This window comes from Patella vulgata, chromosome 4, assembly GCF_932274485.2.
Source record: "Patella vulgata chromosome 4, xgPatVulg1.2, whole genome shotgun sequence".
In the NCBI taxonomy this organism is placed as follows: Eukaryota; Metazoa; Mollusca; class Gastropoda; family Patellidae; genus Patella; species Patella vulgata.
Window position 1 is genome coordinate 14,845,344 of NC_065882.2, and position 17,796 is coordinate 14,863,139.

The following is a 17,796-nucleotide window of genomic DNA, read 5'->3' on the forward strand; positions in this document are numbered from 1 at the left end:
GTGCATGCCCGTCTTCATTAGCCCAGTCGGTGGAGAAAAGTAGGACGTTAAACCCCAACTAATTTCATTTCATTTAAAAAACGCGCGTCAATGTGGTTAGCGGTTAATTGCGTTATACGTGTTTTATAATGATATAATAAATAATTATAAACGCCAACTGTTCCTACGACACAGTTGCTGGTGGACCTATGCTGTATTTCCGGGCAACCCATATATTCCTTTACATTACTTAAAAAATACGTTCCAAAATTATAATAATTTCATGTCACGTTGACATTTTTGGAGGTGTGTCCCGAAATTATCCGTGTGAGTTATCCTTCTTTGGTGTCACGTGACATTTTACCTCGATTTCAATGGAAAAATCAAGATGGTCGTCGAAAATTTGCAAATAGCTGCCGATGTGAATAGTTGAATTTGTAATGATATTGCAAATAGAATTCCCTGTTTTTTTAACCAAGCATGGCACACGACGAGGTGATAGCGCAGTTACCAGCATTTGAAGATGAATATCAATTCAATATCGATGAAACTGTTAACGAAATAGATTTCATAAACGATGATGAAAACTTGGACAATCTTTTCTTTCACCGAGTCGATTCAGCTCAGATTGTTTATCAACCGAGAAGACGACGTGCCAAACTCATTGGGAAATATTTAATGGGAGAAATGCTTGGTGAAGGCTCTTATGGAAAAGTTAAAGAAGTTCTTGACACCGAAATGCTGTGTCGTCGAGCTGTCAAAATACTGAAGAGGAAAAAACTGAGAAAAATACCGAATGGAGAGGATAATGTTCGGAGGTGTGGTCATTATTTTTATACGGCCGGGATTTTTTGTTTTTACCTCAGTACACACCTGTTGAAATGCAGAAGGCGGAAAAAATCTTGTTAATGCTTTTAACGGATTTTTTTCTTTTTTAAAAATTGCATTTATTGTTCATAGGTCATAATAAATATAGGTCATAATAAATAATAATAAATTCTAATACTAATAGTAATACTATAGGACACCTCTGCAGTTGAGTTATGTTATTGATAAAATTCAAGGGAAGTTCAAAATTGCATAATATACACAGTTATCTTTTGCAGCCATATTTTTACTTTTTAAACAGGACAAAGATAACATTATCGTCCCATAATTTTAATGCTAGCACAGATGACTTTGCTACTGATGGCCTACACTACGTGTAATCGAGACCCCCTCTACCCTGTATATATGCATAAAAGGGTATTCCATAGATAGATGTACCTATTTTTTTTAACTATACCTTTGGTGTGCATGTGATGCCTCTTCATGTATGCAAAGGCGTTTCAGCTTACGGTAATTCTTCTCCCCTTGAACTCACTGTATTACATGTAATATATATGTCGGAAATCACATGCGTGGGCAACTTACTCATCCATCCATCATACTAATTAGTAATTAGAATAAACTTTTTTTCGATGTCCAAATTCTCTTTTACTAAATTTTTGTCACGCAAACTATTTTTCCCAACAATGCGGATGCTTGGGCTTTGTAATAATATTGGCGTATTATGGGGAAACCCCAAAATAATTTACTTTGTTGTTATGCTCATTTGGTATAAATGATGTGAATTTATTTTTTTTGTATCTTTAAAGGGCATTTAGTGAAGGTGATAGCTTTATGGATAACAATCACTGGGTTTATTACATGTAACTGCAATGTTTCAATGAGGGTACTCTTACCATTATCAAGCAATGATACAATATAACACTAACATGTTTTTGTTTTTTTTTACAGAGAGATCAAGTTTCTAAAGAGATTACATCATCAGAATGTTATTCAGTTGGTTGATGTTTTAACAAATGATGAAAAACAAAAAATGTAAGTCGACTCTTATGAAAAGACACAGTGAAAGAATTTTTAATGCCTGATCGATGGACAAAACCATCCCGATTCAGCTATTATGGGCCTGACATACTGTTTTATGAAACAGATACATTTTGCTTGTTACTCTGGGTATAAGTTACATGCATTGAAATTGTAGCACTTTGTTAAAAGTTTTAAACATTTTTTTGTGGTGGTTTGATCATTGGATGGCCGAATGGTTATTGGTTAGCGCCTGCATGCTGTATCTTAAGGTCTGTCATTGAGTCAACTGGTGTGGTTTCAATTCCTGGGTTGTACATGACAAAGAGTAGTTTCGCCTGCCCAACTTCGTGGGTTTTCTCCGGGTCCTCCAATTTCCTCCCACTGCTAAAGACCCCTACGAGCAAGTTAATTATTGAAATAAAATTGAACCATATGTCAGCACCGTAATGACCTAGTTTGTGTTGAGTTGATGTTAAACTCCATTTCTCTTGAAACTTTTTATTTATGAAAGATGTGTTATATAAATAAGACCTAAATCTACCTATTGCAGATCTTTCTTTTTCTTCAAATGTTAAATTAATTATTAACTAGATATTTATTTACATCACACGTCTATAATCAACTCTCTATAACATTGGATGGCCGAGATTTAAATGTATTTTAAACACTTGAGAGGTATAATATCCTAACGATTCAATGGATAATCTAAGCTAAGTCAAGTGTGCCAAGTACCTTTGCTCTATGATAATGAACAATCTCCTCTAGATCTTGTCAAACCTTAAACACTCATAACTTCACTTAGAATAAAGTAATTTGAATGAAATTTTTAACATATTCATTATCAATTTTTTAACTATACTAATGTCCAAAAGAAAGTATACACTGTGCATTTTGTCCTGCTTCAAACAAAGTCGTTTTTCCATTGTATGCGGTATTTGGGTACAATGTCCATTTGTTTTGCCTCTTAACAGATGTATTTTACAAATGCTAACTGCCCATCTATATACCCATCAACATATTTCTAATAGTTCTCTTGCTAATTGGAAATTCATGACATTTACGAATTTAGGAAGTGTAACCTCATTTTGTTTTTACAGGTATATGGTCATGGAATACTGTGTCAGTGAATTACAAGAAATGTTAGAAAGTGTTCCTGATAAAAAGTTTCCTATAATGCAAGCTCATTTGTAAGTTTTTAAGTTATTTGATTTTGTTGACCCTTTTTTGTCACCTGGACCAACCAGAAACTACTGCTTCCTCTAGCTCCTGACCATTACCCCTTCAGCACTTGGATGCACTGAAAATACTGCTGAAGCCATTGCTTCAAACTGATAGATACCCCTTCAGCATATGGACCTTCTGAAACTGCTGCTCCTGCTAGTGCCTTAAACTGACAGATACCTGACCTGAACCTAGCTACATTTAGCTAAAGTCTGCTGTGTTTGACCTCTCACTCACTAAAAGAGAATTATTGAAATACGGTTATACTGTATGATAGTTGCCCAAATTACCTAGTTTGTGCTGGGTGAAAGTTTGGTCTGCCGCTCATACAGAGAATTTAAGTAATCCAATGTTGTTTACTGTTGTGTGTCAGAGTGGTTTGATGCATGCACTTTAGATTATAAGATCTGACATCGAGTCAGGTGGTGTGGTTTCAATAAAGAGCTTTTCTTACTGTATTTATAATGCAACAAATAATTAAGTTCTCAATAGATGGTTGGTGTGTATTTTTAACTCAGCAGGAAGCGCTACCCATTTATTCCTGCAAAAAGCATTGTGTTCATGTTTGATTCCCAGGATTAAATAGTCCCCAGCGTTTCCACAATAAACAATGACATACATTTACATCAATTATTATGACAATCAAGGCAATCTAAAGGGTAATATTTTTTAAATGAGTCACTATCGGTAATTGCATCTGTATTGATTGATATGTTTCACTGTCAACATCTGATATCAGTAAAACCAATAGGAGCTATATATCAGCACATTACTTAATGTTATTCCATATTTTTCAGTTACTTTTGTCAGTTAATCAATGGTTTAGAATATTTACATAGTATGGGTATTATACATAAAGATATCAAACCAGGTAATCTATTATTAGCAACAGATGAAACACTGAAAATAACAGATCTTGGTGTGGCTGAGGTAAGTAATCAAACCTCCCGGAAGCTGTCAGCTCTTGAAGTCATCACAATAATAATCACGAAAACCATCAGGTTACAAGAATTCATTAAATTTCATTTTACATTTTCATTATATTCATACATTCATTTCACATCAAGTTATTAATGATTTAGATTTCACTAATTAATATTACCTTAAATAGTACTAAAATTTGCAGAGAAAATTTTGAGCGTGGACAGAGCTGAATTAATTTTTCATTTCCAACAAGGACTTATTTCATACTTCCACCTGATGCGTACTGTATGTGCAGGAGAAAGTTACTACATGAAATCAATAGAAACCAATAAGACAAATCCCCAAACAAGTTACATAACACATAGACATTGCAGACTGCTGATGTATAAAACTCTCCCTAAAGCTGTCTGCCCGTGCAGAAGAACCACAACGCAAATGGAGTGGGGTTAACGTCCTACTGTTCTACACTGAATGGGCTAATGAACACAGGTACACGGCAGGCACTACAGCTTACTCTTATATCGAATTCGGACTGTCAAGGTTTCTTTTACACGCACGCCAGTGTGTACACTGAACCTCATGTTTTTTTTGTTGTCCCATCCAAACGACTATGCATTAAACTACCTCTGACAACAAGCGGATCGAATCACTGGACCTCCAGGTTAGCGAGCCAACATCTTACTGACTGAGCTACCGCGGTTCCCTGAAACAAAACACACACCCCATGGACATTGCAAGCAAGAAGGAACAATCATAGTGTAAAATCATCAAGTGAAAGGATCCACTATGCTGTACAGCCTTCACCCGAAATGAAAACAAACTCCCAACAAATGCTTAGCCAAGAAGATAATCCCATGGACAAGAAGCATGGGCGTTGCAAGAAAGAAACAATAAAAGTACTTGCATGTATGGAATTAAGCGATCTACAACATTTTCTGAGATTCAAAACGTGTATCTCCTTAATAAAAATGGGTGTGTTTTCGCTTACTTTCAAAATTTAAGATAGAAATGTGGTTGAAAACTAGACTATGGTTGGTCAAAATATCACATTGCCTCCAGTTTGAAGAACAAACACTCAGGGGTCTTATTCACGAAAAATTAAAATATTTTAAGGATTTAGCCTTGTCATTTGCTGGAATTTTAAATCCTAGCACGAATTTCAGCTGTTATCCAATCAAAAGATCACTTTCTAAAAATGTCTTAGTTTACGTGAATAACCCCCAAGTCTGCAAATTAATAATTGTCATTTGTAATTCACATTTCAGGTATATAGAACTATTATGTTTATCAGGCCTTAGAATAGTTTGCCATTGATGAGTTTAAAATCCCATTCAACAAATTATTATAATTTCAGGCCTTGGAGCCATTTGCTGTAGATGATACTTGTAGAACAAGTCAAGGTTCACCAGCCTTTCAACCACCAGAGATAGCCAATGGTCTGGAGACTTTCGCTGGTTTTAAGGTGGATGTTTGGTCCGCTGGGGTCACACTGTGAGTAGTCTCATTCTAACGTTTGATGTTTCCAGATTTACCGTCATAATGTATCGCCCAGCTCAAATATGTACCCTCCTGATCATTTCTATACGCCCACATTGAAATGCTGTTGTATATTGGCGTCCATTGATCTGTCTTTCATCCATAATTTCTTGTGAACAGACTCATTTATCATCCAATATTTTTAAGATTGATGTATGTTGTAATACATGTAAAAGCCCCTTCTGCTCTGATAATTTCTGATTAAAACAGTTTTTTAAGCACATGAGCAACTTCCTATCATCTGCCCACACTGTAACCCGGGTATCATTTAATCTTGTGTATCTAGCACTACTTTCTTTCACATTTGTTTGATATCAAATCTTTGTTTAAAAATTCGCAAAAATCATTTAAAATCACCCCAAATCATCTAATTTGTACTTGTGTCCAGTTTAAAGCTGACCATCCAGGTTTGATAATGAGTGTCCAATTTACAAGTGTTTAATTTCTCGATCACTTTTAAAAAATAAACAACCCAATAGATTATTGATGTATAATGATCAGTTTTTGAACAGTGGTCAGGAAATTAAATACTTGTAAACTGGACACTCATTATCAAAATTAATCGGTCAGCTTTATACTAGAAACAAGTATAAATTTGATGATTTGGGGTGATTTTAAATGATTTTTGCGAATTTTTAAACAAAGATTTGATATCGACCAAATGTGAAAGAAATTAGTGCTAGATACATATAACTATGGGTACATATCTGAATATAAATTATTAAACAATGTTTATATTTTCAGGTATAATATAACTACGGGTACATATCCGTTTGAAGGAGATAATATATATAAATTATTTGAATGTATAGGTAAAGGTGAATATAAAATACCTGATAGTGTTGATCAGTTATTAGCTAGTTTAATCAAAGGTAAGTCATTCTATTATTGGAACCACTGTTTTAAATAATCCTGTTGCAGTTGGTTTTTACATTAGTTTTAACATTAGTTTTAGATGAATGTCTTAACTAAGTTGAATCATGATCATTTTCAGCTTTAGCTAAACAATTTGATTGATTGGTTGAGAGTTTGGAACACAATAGCTCTACTTCTAATTGAGGTAGAATGTTCAAACTTTTTGTAGATGTTTATTATTTTCTGATCATGTTAAGCTGACTGATAAGTGGTTTCATTGTTCAAGAATTAGGATAACTTTGATTCTAACTGAGGGAGAGTGATGAAAATTTCTTTATAGTTTCAATACATCAATACTGTGTTATTGTAATTGGTTTATACATGTTTTAATACAACAATATCATGTTATTGTAATTGGTTTATACATGTTTCAATATGTTAATACCTTGTTATTGCAATTGGTTTATGTCATGTTATTGTAATTGGCTTATACCATGTTATTGTACATGAAATTTGTTTATACCATGTTATTGTACATGGAATTTGTTTATACCATGTTATTGTACATGAAATTTGTTTATATCATGTTATTGTAATTGGTTTATATCATGTTATTGTAATTGGGTTATATCCTGTTATTGTAATTGGTTTATACCATGTTATTGTATTTATAGGAATGTTAGAATTTGATCCCAAGAAGAGATTTACAATAGAACAAATTAGAAAACATGAGTAAGTATGCTGACATCTCATTAATTATCCCCCGCCCTTCAGGAAAGCAGGAGACTATTAAAATGGATCTGTGACACTTTTTGGGCTACAATAACTCTTCTTCTAATTGAGCTAGATTGTTCAAACTTGGTGTAGGTGTTTATTAGGTGAATGCCTTGTCTGAGTTTGATGATGAGCATTTTCTGCGTAGACTAAGCAGAGATACGCAATTTGATTGGTCGATGCTTTGGGACACAATAATTTTGCTTCTAATTAAGTGAGTGATAAATCTTGATGTATAGTTTCATTCCATCAATACCTGACTAAGTTCGATAATGAGCATTTTTGACTCATGTTAAGCAGAGTGATAAGCAATTGGATTTGTTGAAACTTTGGAGCTCAATAACCTTTGATTGTAATTGAATGAGAATGGTCAAACTTTGCGTATATCATTACATCAATACTAAGTTCGATAATGCGCATTTCCTATAGTTTCATTACATCAGTACCTTGACTATGTTCAATAATGAACATTTTATGCATCAATGTTTTGGGGCATGATAACTTGGATTCCAATTGAGTGAGTGCGGTGAAACTTGGTGTATAGTTTCATTACATCAAACTCAGAGTATAGTTTTATTACATCAATACCTTGACTTATAAGAGTAGACCGTAGTGCAAAATTTCCCTCATAGCGTAAGTCTGTGTACATTAGCCCTGTCGGTGCAGAAAAGTAAGCTGTTAAACCCTGATTCATTTGATCTTTAAATTAACACTTGTATATTCCTTCCAAATCCATGCGTGTATTTTAGTTAGGGGTGCCTTCTCAACTTGGTAGGTTACCTCTGGGTACTCCGGTTTCCTCCCATAGAAGAAGTCCCAGAGTGTGTGCTAAGCATAATAAAATAAGACAACTTGTCCGCGATATCACTATAAAGACTAATAGAAGAAGAAGTCAGTCGGGTAGTACGAAAAACCAAAGTCCCACATACATAATTGCATGTTTGTATTAGAACCCTTTGCTGTATTAGCCCAGTTGTTGTGTGCAGAAAAGTAGTTCATTTATTTTATTTCATTTATTTAGTTATTGACTTTTTGTTTACAGTTGGTTTCGTAAGAAGCATCCTGTGTTATTAGAATGGGTGAGATTACCGCCTAAGAGTAAAGACGATGAAGATATCTATCGTAGTATGACCGTATTAGGATATTTAGAAGATCTACATTTCGGTACGCCTAGTGAAGATGAGTTTGATGAACAGCTGGTACCAGAGAGAATTGATATAACCAATCAAATCACTCCAGGTAACGTCTTAAAATGTCTAGACCTATTTGGTTTGATTTTCCCCATATTACCATGCCCATTCTCTGTATCCTTAGCGGTATCGTTCTGTTCTACTCCAATAACTCCTGGGTCCATTCACAGGGTTTTTACAAATTCAAATTATCTGCCCTTGATGATTTCATTGGTCATGTAGGTTGATTCTAGGAACCAATCAAAAAACAGTTAACATACAAGTATTAGTGTCATTGTTTACGTTCACCACAATACAGCAGCTTGTATGCTGGATTATGAAAAAATTTGCAAGAAAGTTAATATCAAGGAAGTGACATGCACACAAAACGATGTTCTAAAATTTACTAACAAAGTTTGCAACAACGATTTGGTGATCTGTTTATGGAATTTTTTTTTGCGTTGAGTAGTCCTGCAACTTTTAGCAATAAAGCTTTACCCACATTTATTGCGTCAAGGCAGGGACTTTGTTGGTCTGCATCCTTTTGTCTAACCCTAGTTACCTCCCTTGAATTAATATAACCAACCAGTTATGTTTACCAAATTTTATGTGCAAAACCGTCACTCATTATTTGAATGCATTAGATACGACTTCTATAGAATGTGTAAACTAAATTATTTATTAAAGATATAATATAATGCTATAATTAATTTAAAGATCAAAAATTCTACAATAGTCTTACATAGGAGGGTTGGGTGGCGGAATGGTTAACTCATGCGCGTTGTATCAGATAGTCTGTCATTAAGTCATGTGGCGTGGTTTCAATTTTATGCTTCTGCGTAACAAGCAGTAGAGTCGCCTGTCCAACCTCATGGGTTTCATCTGAGTCTTCCAGTTTCCTCCCACTGCTAAAGACCCCTACATGCAAACGAATTGTTGAAATAAAATTGAACCATATTTTAGTTCCAAAAGACCTAGTTTGTGTGTCCATTTCTCTCTTTTTATCTCTCTGTTGACCCAATTCTGGTCATTTGTTTCAAAATGGATTAAGAACCCTGGTATTTCTCTTTGTCAGGAATAAAAAAATATAACAGGTTAGTCCTAATATATCTTTCTCGTTTTGATTTTTCAGCTGAGGATGGTGTCACTGTTGAAAATCCAGAAACCATGGATACTAAAGGCAAACCATCAAAAGAAATGAAACCGAAGAAAAGGAAGAAGGGAGCTAGTAGATTTGGTTTTGGTTCGTGTAAACAATCCTGATGTTGGCTGTTTCTTAGGGAACTTGCGTTGGTATATATGTAATAAATCGAAATCGAAAAAAAAAAATGGCTCCAGGTAACCATGGAAATAAACGAACTTGTGGAATCCAGAGTTCAAACCTCCAGATATTTAAACAATAAATTTATAATCAACAGACGGTTCACAGATCAGTTCTGGTACCACCCCTTCCAGAAATATATTTTGATTTTAGACAATTTCCAAAGATCTGGAAAGATTGAGATGCTGTCTGGTGAATTTAAGTTTGACATCGATGTGCAATTTTTTCGAGCATGGGACAAATTTGATATTTTTAAGTGTACACCAAATGGAGTCTTAATCGCCGCTCGCATTCTTGTCTTCTCTTCTCTTTTTATCTTCTTGTGAACAGTTTAGTAGTTGCTGGAATAAACCTTGATGACTGGAATCGGCTCGCTGGAAATCACAGGGTTGTACTAGACGCAGTCAAACTGGTTTATAAAGAGATTAACCTGTGGGAAGTTTTAAAGACTGGAAAACTTTTACCATCAATAGTCACAGATTTCTTTGTGTCTTAAAGATCAAACTTGTATAGTTCTGTGTGCACTCGGCAGCGTTTGGAAAGAGATTTTATCGACCTGTGTGCACTCGGTAGTGTCGGGAAAGGAATTTTATCACCCTGTGTGGACTCATAAGTGTCGGGAAAGGAATTTTATCACCCTGTGTGCACTCAGCTGCTCCTGGAAAGCAATTTGGCATACACATGGTTCTATGTTTCTGTACAACATTGGATTAGTGTGCTAAAGATATAGATCCTAAATTAATCATTTCTAACATATTTTATTACATTTCTCCACTACGCGCTGCACAATCTATTAGTAAGGAAGTTTTTTATGGTGCCAATCTTGACATGACGATTGGACCATGATTTGTGATCGTGCACAATCCGCCTTGTCGTATACAGAAGTTACTTTTGGTGCCAGTGTTTATGTGACGATTGGATGACGATTTGCGATCGTGCACAATTTGCTTTGTCTTGTACTGCAGTTATTTATGGTGTGCATCTTGAGAGGATGATTGGACGAGGATTTGTGATTGTGCACACGCACACACAAGACCGCTAGAACATAGCTATATTTAAACGTACTGTAGATTTTATTTGTAATTGGTCAGAAACATATCTATTAAAATATTTCTGTCTTTGAATGAAGAGTTCTTTACCATGATGCAACTACATGTATAAACGCCATTTCAGCTTTTGCTTTTTCAAGACCTAATAAATGTTTGTCAAATTTTAAATTTTCTGTGATCAACATCATACGTCTGTCTGCCCTGTTGTCATTAACCAGAATCTGTGTGGTTCGATCATCATATTGTGGGAGTCATGGTTGCTTGGTGGCTGTGTCACACTGACTAACTAACCAGGACCGGGCTGGTTTGATTCCTGTATTGTGGGAATCACGGTGACTTGGTGGCTGTGTCACACTAACCAGGACTGGGCTGGTTTTATCCCAGTGTTGTGGGAGTCATGGTTGCTTGGTGGCTGTGTCACACTGACTAACTAACCAGGACCGGGCTGGTTCGATTCCAGTATTGTGGGAATCACGGTGACTTGGTGGCTGTGTCACACTAACCAGGACTGGGCTGGTTTTATCCCAGTGTTGTGGGAGCCACGGTGGCTTGGTGGCTGTGTCACACTAACCAGGACTGGGCTGGTTTTATCCCAGTGTTGTGAGAGCCACGGTAGCTTGGTGGCTGTGTCACACTAACCAGAACTGGGCTGGTTTTATCCCAGTGTTGTGGGAGCCACGGTGGCTTGGTGGCTGTGTCACACTGCCTCACTAACCAGAACCAGGTTGTCACAGTGGCTTGGTGGCTGTGTCACACTGGTTGGTTTGTTTTCTGTATTGTGGCTGTGTCACACTGCCTCACTATCCGGGACCGGGCTCGTTTTATCCCAATGTTGTGGGAGCCACAGTGGCTTGTTGAGTGTGTCACATGGACTTGGCAGGTTCGATCACAGTGTTTGCCAAGACAGTTCCTCAGAATTTTCCAGTCTTGTTTCCACCAGTTAGTGGGGCTGGATGGAGGTTCTAGATAAAAAGATCCTGTGTCTGCCACTGGCAGCACGTTAAAGTTCTCCTGATAGTTGGAACTTGAAATGAGAGTAGGCCATAACGCTGCTGTGAGGAGAAAAATTTAACCTTGTTGCATTTGGTTCCGATATTTGAAAGAGAATGGTCTTTCTTCCTACAAACCAACCACAGCTCGTATGCCTCCCAGTATCAATGTATAAGTGTCTGTCTTAACTAGAGTTATGGCCCTTGTTCACTTTGTATAAAGTTATAATCTGATACATGTATGTTAGAAATTGATATGCTTTCAATTTCAATAATTTCTGTTCATAATTGCTTGAGTTATGTCCCTTGCTACAGAAGTTACATGTATATTCCGACCTGGTGGAAATTGATGTGCAAAAATTTCTTTTACATGTATTTACTGTTTTAGAGTTATTGCTCTTGTTCAGCTTGTTGAAAGCTCATCCAATCTTTTTGAAATGTATTGATGTATTGTTAATATTAGTCAAACTAAAAATCCAATTGAATTTCAACAATTCATGTTAACTAATTTTAGTTTTATATAAAAATATTTATGGCTATGGTTAATCTTGTTTTAATTTGTTAAATGGCTGTTGATTGGTTGTTTAACTGGTTAATCTTGTTTTCATTTATTACATGACCTTTGATTGGTTGTTTAACTTTTTGTTAAAAATCGGTGTTGATCTTTCATAGAAAAGGGAGTCCAAGTCTTTTGAATGAACATGTCGTCCCCTGCCTACCCCCACTCCCCACAGAAATTGACACTCAGTCTATTAAGGCCAGTGTTGATACATGTATCTTGTAGAAAAGGGAATCCAGGTCTTCTGAAACAAGATGCCATTTTCTGCCCATCCCCAACAGAAACTGCCGCTCAGTCCAGTGAAGCCGGTGTCTATCTTTCCTAGAAAAAAAAATCCAAGAGTTATGAAAGTAGATGTTGTCCCCTGCCCATCCCCCAAGGACCCCCCCCCCCCTCCCACTAGGCAGATGTTTGTCTTTTAAAGAAAAGGGAATCCAAGTCTGAAAGATAATGCCCCTCCCCCTCTTCCTCCTCCTCACAGTGAGCAAGTAGCTGGCTCGTTTAATCAGGAGGTCTTGAGTTAGCTTCCGATGTTGGATGTGAAAGTTACTCAGAATTTTCTGTTGTTGGATTTCCCTTGTTAGTGGTGCCTGACAGAGGGCTTAGCAAGAACATTGTCTAGCTGTTTGGATGGGACAAAAAACTGAGATGCCATGCACATTGACGTGCATGTGAAAGAACATTTGACAGGTGGAATTCGAAATAAAAGTAGGCAGAAGCGTGCTGTCTGGGCAAAATTCCCTTCATAGCATACTGTATGGCATTTATCAATGTTCATTAGCCTGGTTGGTGCAGACCAGTGGGACGTTTTATTTGTGGTGTCTATTGTGTTATGGAAAGGAACTCTTCAAATATAGATCTGATATTGTTTGTATCACATTAACGTTACGTATTGTCGATTTTTTCTCTGTAAATAAGTAGAAAGTTATTTTGTGCGTGAAAAACTCTAAACTTTCTGGACGTTCAGCTAGTAAAAAATATTATAACGCACAATGAAAGTTAGTAGGCTTCTTATATTGGAATATGTAAATTTGGGGGATATTTGCAGACAATTAACCTTATTAACTAGGGTGAATTTGAACCTGAAATGAAATGAAATGAAATGGGGTTTAACGTCCTACTGTTCTGCTCCTAACCTGGGCTAATGAAGACGGGCATACGCCATACAGTGTGCTATGAGGGAAATTTTGCCCGAACAGCGGCACTACGGCCTACTCTTATATCGAATTCCAACTGTCAAGGGATCTTTTACGTGCACGCCAATGTGTACACGGGACCTCGGTTTTTCGTCCCATCCGAACGACTAGACAGCTTTCCTTGTCAGCCCCTCTGTCCTGCATCACTGACAAGTGAGAACCACGCCGGAAAATCTGGATGAACTTTCTCGGCCAATGCAGGGATCGAACACCCGACCTCCAGGCTAGTTAATCTCACTATGACATACATGTACATGTAAGAAAACTAATATGAGAGAGAGAGAAATGGGGTTTAACGCCCATTTTGGGCCTGACAAATGATTCAATATTTATTTCAATAATTTGCTAGTGGGAATACCCGGAGAAAACCCATGAAGTTGGACAAGCAACCCTACTCCTTGTCACGTACACGTGGGGATTCAAAACCTCGCCACTTGCCTCAATGCAATGACAGACCATGTGATCAAACGTGCAGGCTTTAATCGCCCCCCCCCCCCCCAAACTCCACTCCAAAAAAAATCCAACAAACTTCTAGTACCCTATTGACAAGGAAATGACAATCAGTGGTGTTGAAGATGCATTATGTAAGATTAAGATAAAGAGCTGACTGTTCTTGCTATAATAGTTGAAAAATAGATAATGCAAAATGAATATATTGAAAATTTCATTCAAATTACTTTATTCTGGGGACTGTTTAAAGATGTAGGTTAGACCGTTTATTATGGTAGCAACGGCACGTGTCAAGGAGTAGGGTCGCCTGTCCAACCTCGTGGGTTTTCTCCGGGTCCTCTGGTTTCCTCCCACTGCCATAGACCCCTACGCGCAAGCGAATTATTGAAATAAAATTGAACCATGTGTTAGTCCCGAGGTGACTTAGTTTGTGTTGAGTGGACATTAAACCCCATTTCTCTCTCTCTCTCTTTTATTATGGTAGCAACGTCACATGTCAACTAAGAATTAAGTCTCGATTATCCATTTTATCTTTAAAATTTTAAATCTTGTGGTTGTTCAAATAAACTATTGGAATGGGATTTAACGTCTATGATCTACTCTTAAATTGAATTTAAACTATCAAGTGTTCTTTTACGCCAAAGGGGGATTGCGTGGCTAAGTGGGTAAAATGCTGACTCGCTAGCCTGGAGGTTGGGTGTTCGATCCCTGCATTGGCCGAGAAAGTTCATCTAGATTTTCCGGCGTGGTTTTCCCTTGTCAGTGATGCAGGATGGAGGGCCTGATAAGGACAGCTGTCTAGTTGTTCGGATGGGATGAAAAACAGAGGTCCCGTGTACATATTGGCGTGCACGTAAAAGATCCCTTGGCAGTTGGAATTCGATATAAGAGTAGGCCATAGTGCCGCTGCCCGGGCAAAATTTTCCTCATAGCATACTGTATGGCGTATGTCCGTCTTCATTAGCCCAGATTAGGAGAAGAACAGTAGGACGTTAAACCCCATTTCATTTCATTTTCATTTCATATTACGCCAATGTGTACACAAGAACCCAGGTTTTCGTCCCATACGAGAGAGTCCCTTGCCAAGGTTAAAGATAAATTGCTTTGTGAACGGGGACAGTAACTAGACCACTGTCTATTGGTATCACTAGTTTGTCGTAATGCTTTGACATATTAATATATATTTGGTGTAAATATTATATATAAATATATATATATATATAGATGTATGTAATGAATTTAATTATTCCAGCGACCCTTTTCACTAAACACTGTAAATATAAAAGTTATAGACCTACTTAACTACAAATTTGTCAATGAAAACTTTTGCAGGTGTTGATAGTTGTCACCCTCGTTCGTCCATCTGTCTGTGAGGAATCTGAAGCAAGCGATCATAGGGAATGACAAAATTGTAGAATTTCGGCATACCTTAGAGTGCCAAAAGTTTGTGATTTTGTATTGCCCCCACTGCTTCTTATTTTATTTTTTACTAAGCAAAGGGAACTACTACTCGCTGTACTAAAAATGCCTGATGATTAAAATTTGTATGCGTTGTTTATATGAGGATGTTGACGACATCGATCGATTTTTACACATTTCCAATAATTACTTTTATTATAGGGGGGTTGGATGGCTGAATGGTTAGCGTGCGCGCGCTGTATCATAAAGTCTGTCATTGAGTCGACTGGCGTGGTTTCGAATCCCTGGTTGTACGTGGCAAGGAGTAGGGTCGCCTGTCCAACCTCGTGGATTTTCTCCGGGTCCTCCGGTTTCCTCCCACTGCTAAAGACCCCTACGCGCAAGCGAATTATGTAAATAAAATTAAACCATATGTTAGTCCCGAAATGACCTAGTTTGTGTCGAGTGGACGTTAAACCCCATTTCTCTCTCTCTCTCACTTTTATTATATTTATGTGGTATAGTGGAGATAGGTGGTAAAACTAAATCCTTGTGTTTACACATTAAGGAAGGGTGGTAAAACTAATTCCTTGTGTTTACACATGGGTGGGTGGAAAAACTAATTCCTTGTGGTTACACATTAAAGAAGGGTGGTAAAACTAAATTCTTGTGTTTACACATGGGTGGGTGGTAAAACTAGATCCATGTTTTTACTCATTGTGGATGGTGGTAAATTTAAATCCATGTGTTTACTCATTGTGGATGGCGGTAAACCTAAATCCATGTGTTTACTCATTGTAGATGGTGGTAAACCTAGATCCATGTGTTTACTCATTGTGGATGATGGTAAACCTAAATCCACGTGTTTACTCATTGGAGATGGGGGGTAAACCTAAATCCATGTGTTTACTCATTGGAGATGGGTGGTAAACCTAAACCCATGTGTTTACTCATTGGAGATGGGTGGTAAACCTAAATCCATGTATTTACTCGATGGGTGGTAACACTAGGCCCACGAGTATAAATCCAATTATATAAATATGATAAGAATGTAGAGACATGAGGGTCATTCTATGACAAATCGCCCACATGGGGAAACCCGTACCCTCCTCGATTTTGCTAAAATTTTGGGTGAATTGTCTATATTCCAAATTTTAGCCTGATCAGACTTGCGGTTGCGGAGATATGGCCATTCAATATTGATCACAAATGCCCGTAGCGCAGTAACTATTCAAAATTGAAATGAAATGTGGTTTAATGTCCTATTTTTCTGCTCTGACTAGGCTAGTTGTTCAAAATTGATGAACTAGATATTGCTGGAAATGTAACGCAACAAGGATTCCAAATCAGTCATTATTTTTGAGACAAGGGTGTTTTAAAGACTGGTCACAGATATTTAAATGACTTGATACGGAATGACCTGTAAGTTTAGTTAAACCGCGAGATACTTTATATATTATACTAATATTAAGTATTTTATTAATATACATTATACATTATGTAATATTAGTATACAGTTATTTGTTATTCGTCATCTAATATAAATAATTTTTATTCTCAGTTAATATCTTTTTTTGACCCGTCCAAATGAAATGAAATGAAATGGGGTTTAACGTCCTATTGTTTTGCTCCTATACTGGGCTAATGAAGACGGGCATACGCCATACAGTGTGCTATGAGGGAAATTTTGCCCGGGCAGCGGCACTATCGCCTACTCTTATATCGAATTCCAACTGCCAAGGGATCTTTTACGTGCATTCCAATGTTTACACGGGACCTCGGCTTTTCGTCTCATCCGAAGGACTAGACGGCTGTCCTTGTCAGGCCCTCCGTCCTGCATCACTGACAAGGGGAAACCACGTCGGAAAATCGGGATGAACTTTCTCGGCCAATGCAGGGATCGAACATCCGACCTCCAGGCTAGCGAGCCAGCGCCTTACTCACCTAGCCACCGTGGCTCCCCGTCCAAATGACTAGATGCTTTTCCTGAAAGGCTGGCATAAATCATGCAGTGTGCAATGAAGGAAATTTGACCGGACACTTGCACCCTAATCTTATTTCAATTTCCCGGGGGGTCTTGCGCTGCGGGGACATTACACCTCATCTTTTCTTATTGGGAATGTTATAACTAGACCTTTGTGTGTGGATGGCAGAATGGTTAGCACGTGCGCTCTGTATCATAAGGTCTGTCATTGAGTCAAATGGCGTGGTTTCGATTCCCCGGTTGTACGTGACAAGGAGTAGGGTCGCCTGCCCAACCTCGTGGGTTTTCTCCGGGTCCTCCGGTTTCCTTCCACTGCTAAAGAACCCTACGCGCAAGCGAATTATTGAAATAAAATTGAACCATGTGTTAGTGCCGAAATGACCAAGTTTGTATCGAGTGGACGTTAAACCCCATTTTTTTTTCTCAGGTCTTTGTGTTTAGGCACAGTAGATGAATGGTGACACTAGATACATGTGTTTACTCATTGTGAAATGAAATAAAATGAAATTGGCTTTAAAGTCCTACTGTTCTGCTCTGAATG

The 17,796-nt window shown here is 37.4% G+C and overlaps 1 protein-coding gene across 1 annotated transcript; it reads left to right on the plus strand.

Moving 5' to 3' along the window:
- Positions 1-348: 348 nt before the first annotated feature.
- On the plus strand, positions 349-12,214 carry LOC126818629 (serine/threonine-protein kinase stk11). The gene is made up of 9 exons (XM_050546151.1): positions 349-797; positions 1,759-1,842; positions 2,928-3,017; positions 3,849-3,981; positions 5,330-5,466; positions 6,256-6,383; positions 7,041-7,098; positions 8,183-8,379; positions 9,442-12,214. Exons 1-9 carry the CDS (start codon positions 460-462, stop codon positions 9,570-9,572), a joined length of 1,296 nt encoding a protein of 431 aa, XP_050402108.1. The 5' UTR covers positions 349-459; the 3' UTR covers positions 9,573-12,214.
- Positions 12,215-17,796: the final 5,582 nt, after the last annotated feature.

What these genes read in the sequence shown, in the direction of transcription:
- LOC126818629 (XM_050546151.1), top strand. Translation starts at nt 460, where the DNA reads ATGGCACACGACGAGGTGATAGCGCAGTTACCAGCATTTGAAGATGAA. An exon ending in CCTATAATGCAAGCTCATTT is followed by an intron (nt 3,018 to 3,848) that starts GTAAGTTTTTAA and finishes CATATTTTTCAG; the next exon opens with TTACTTTTGTCAGTTAATCA. An exon ending in TGGTCCGCTGGGGTCACACT is followed by an intron (nt 5,467 to 6,255) that starts GTGAGTAGTCTC and finishes TTATATTTTCAG; the next exon opens with GTATAATATAACTACGGGTA.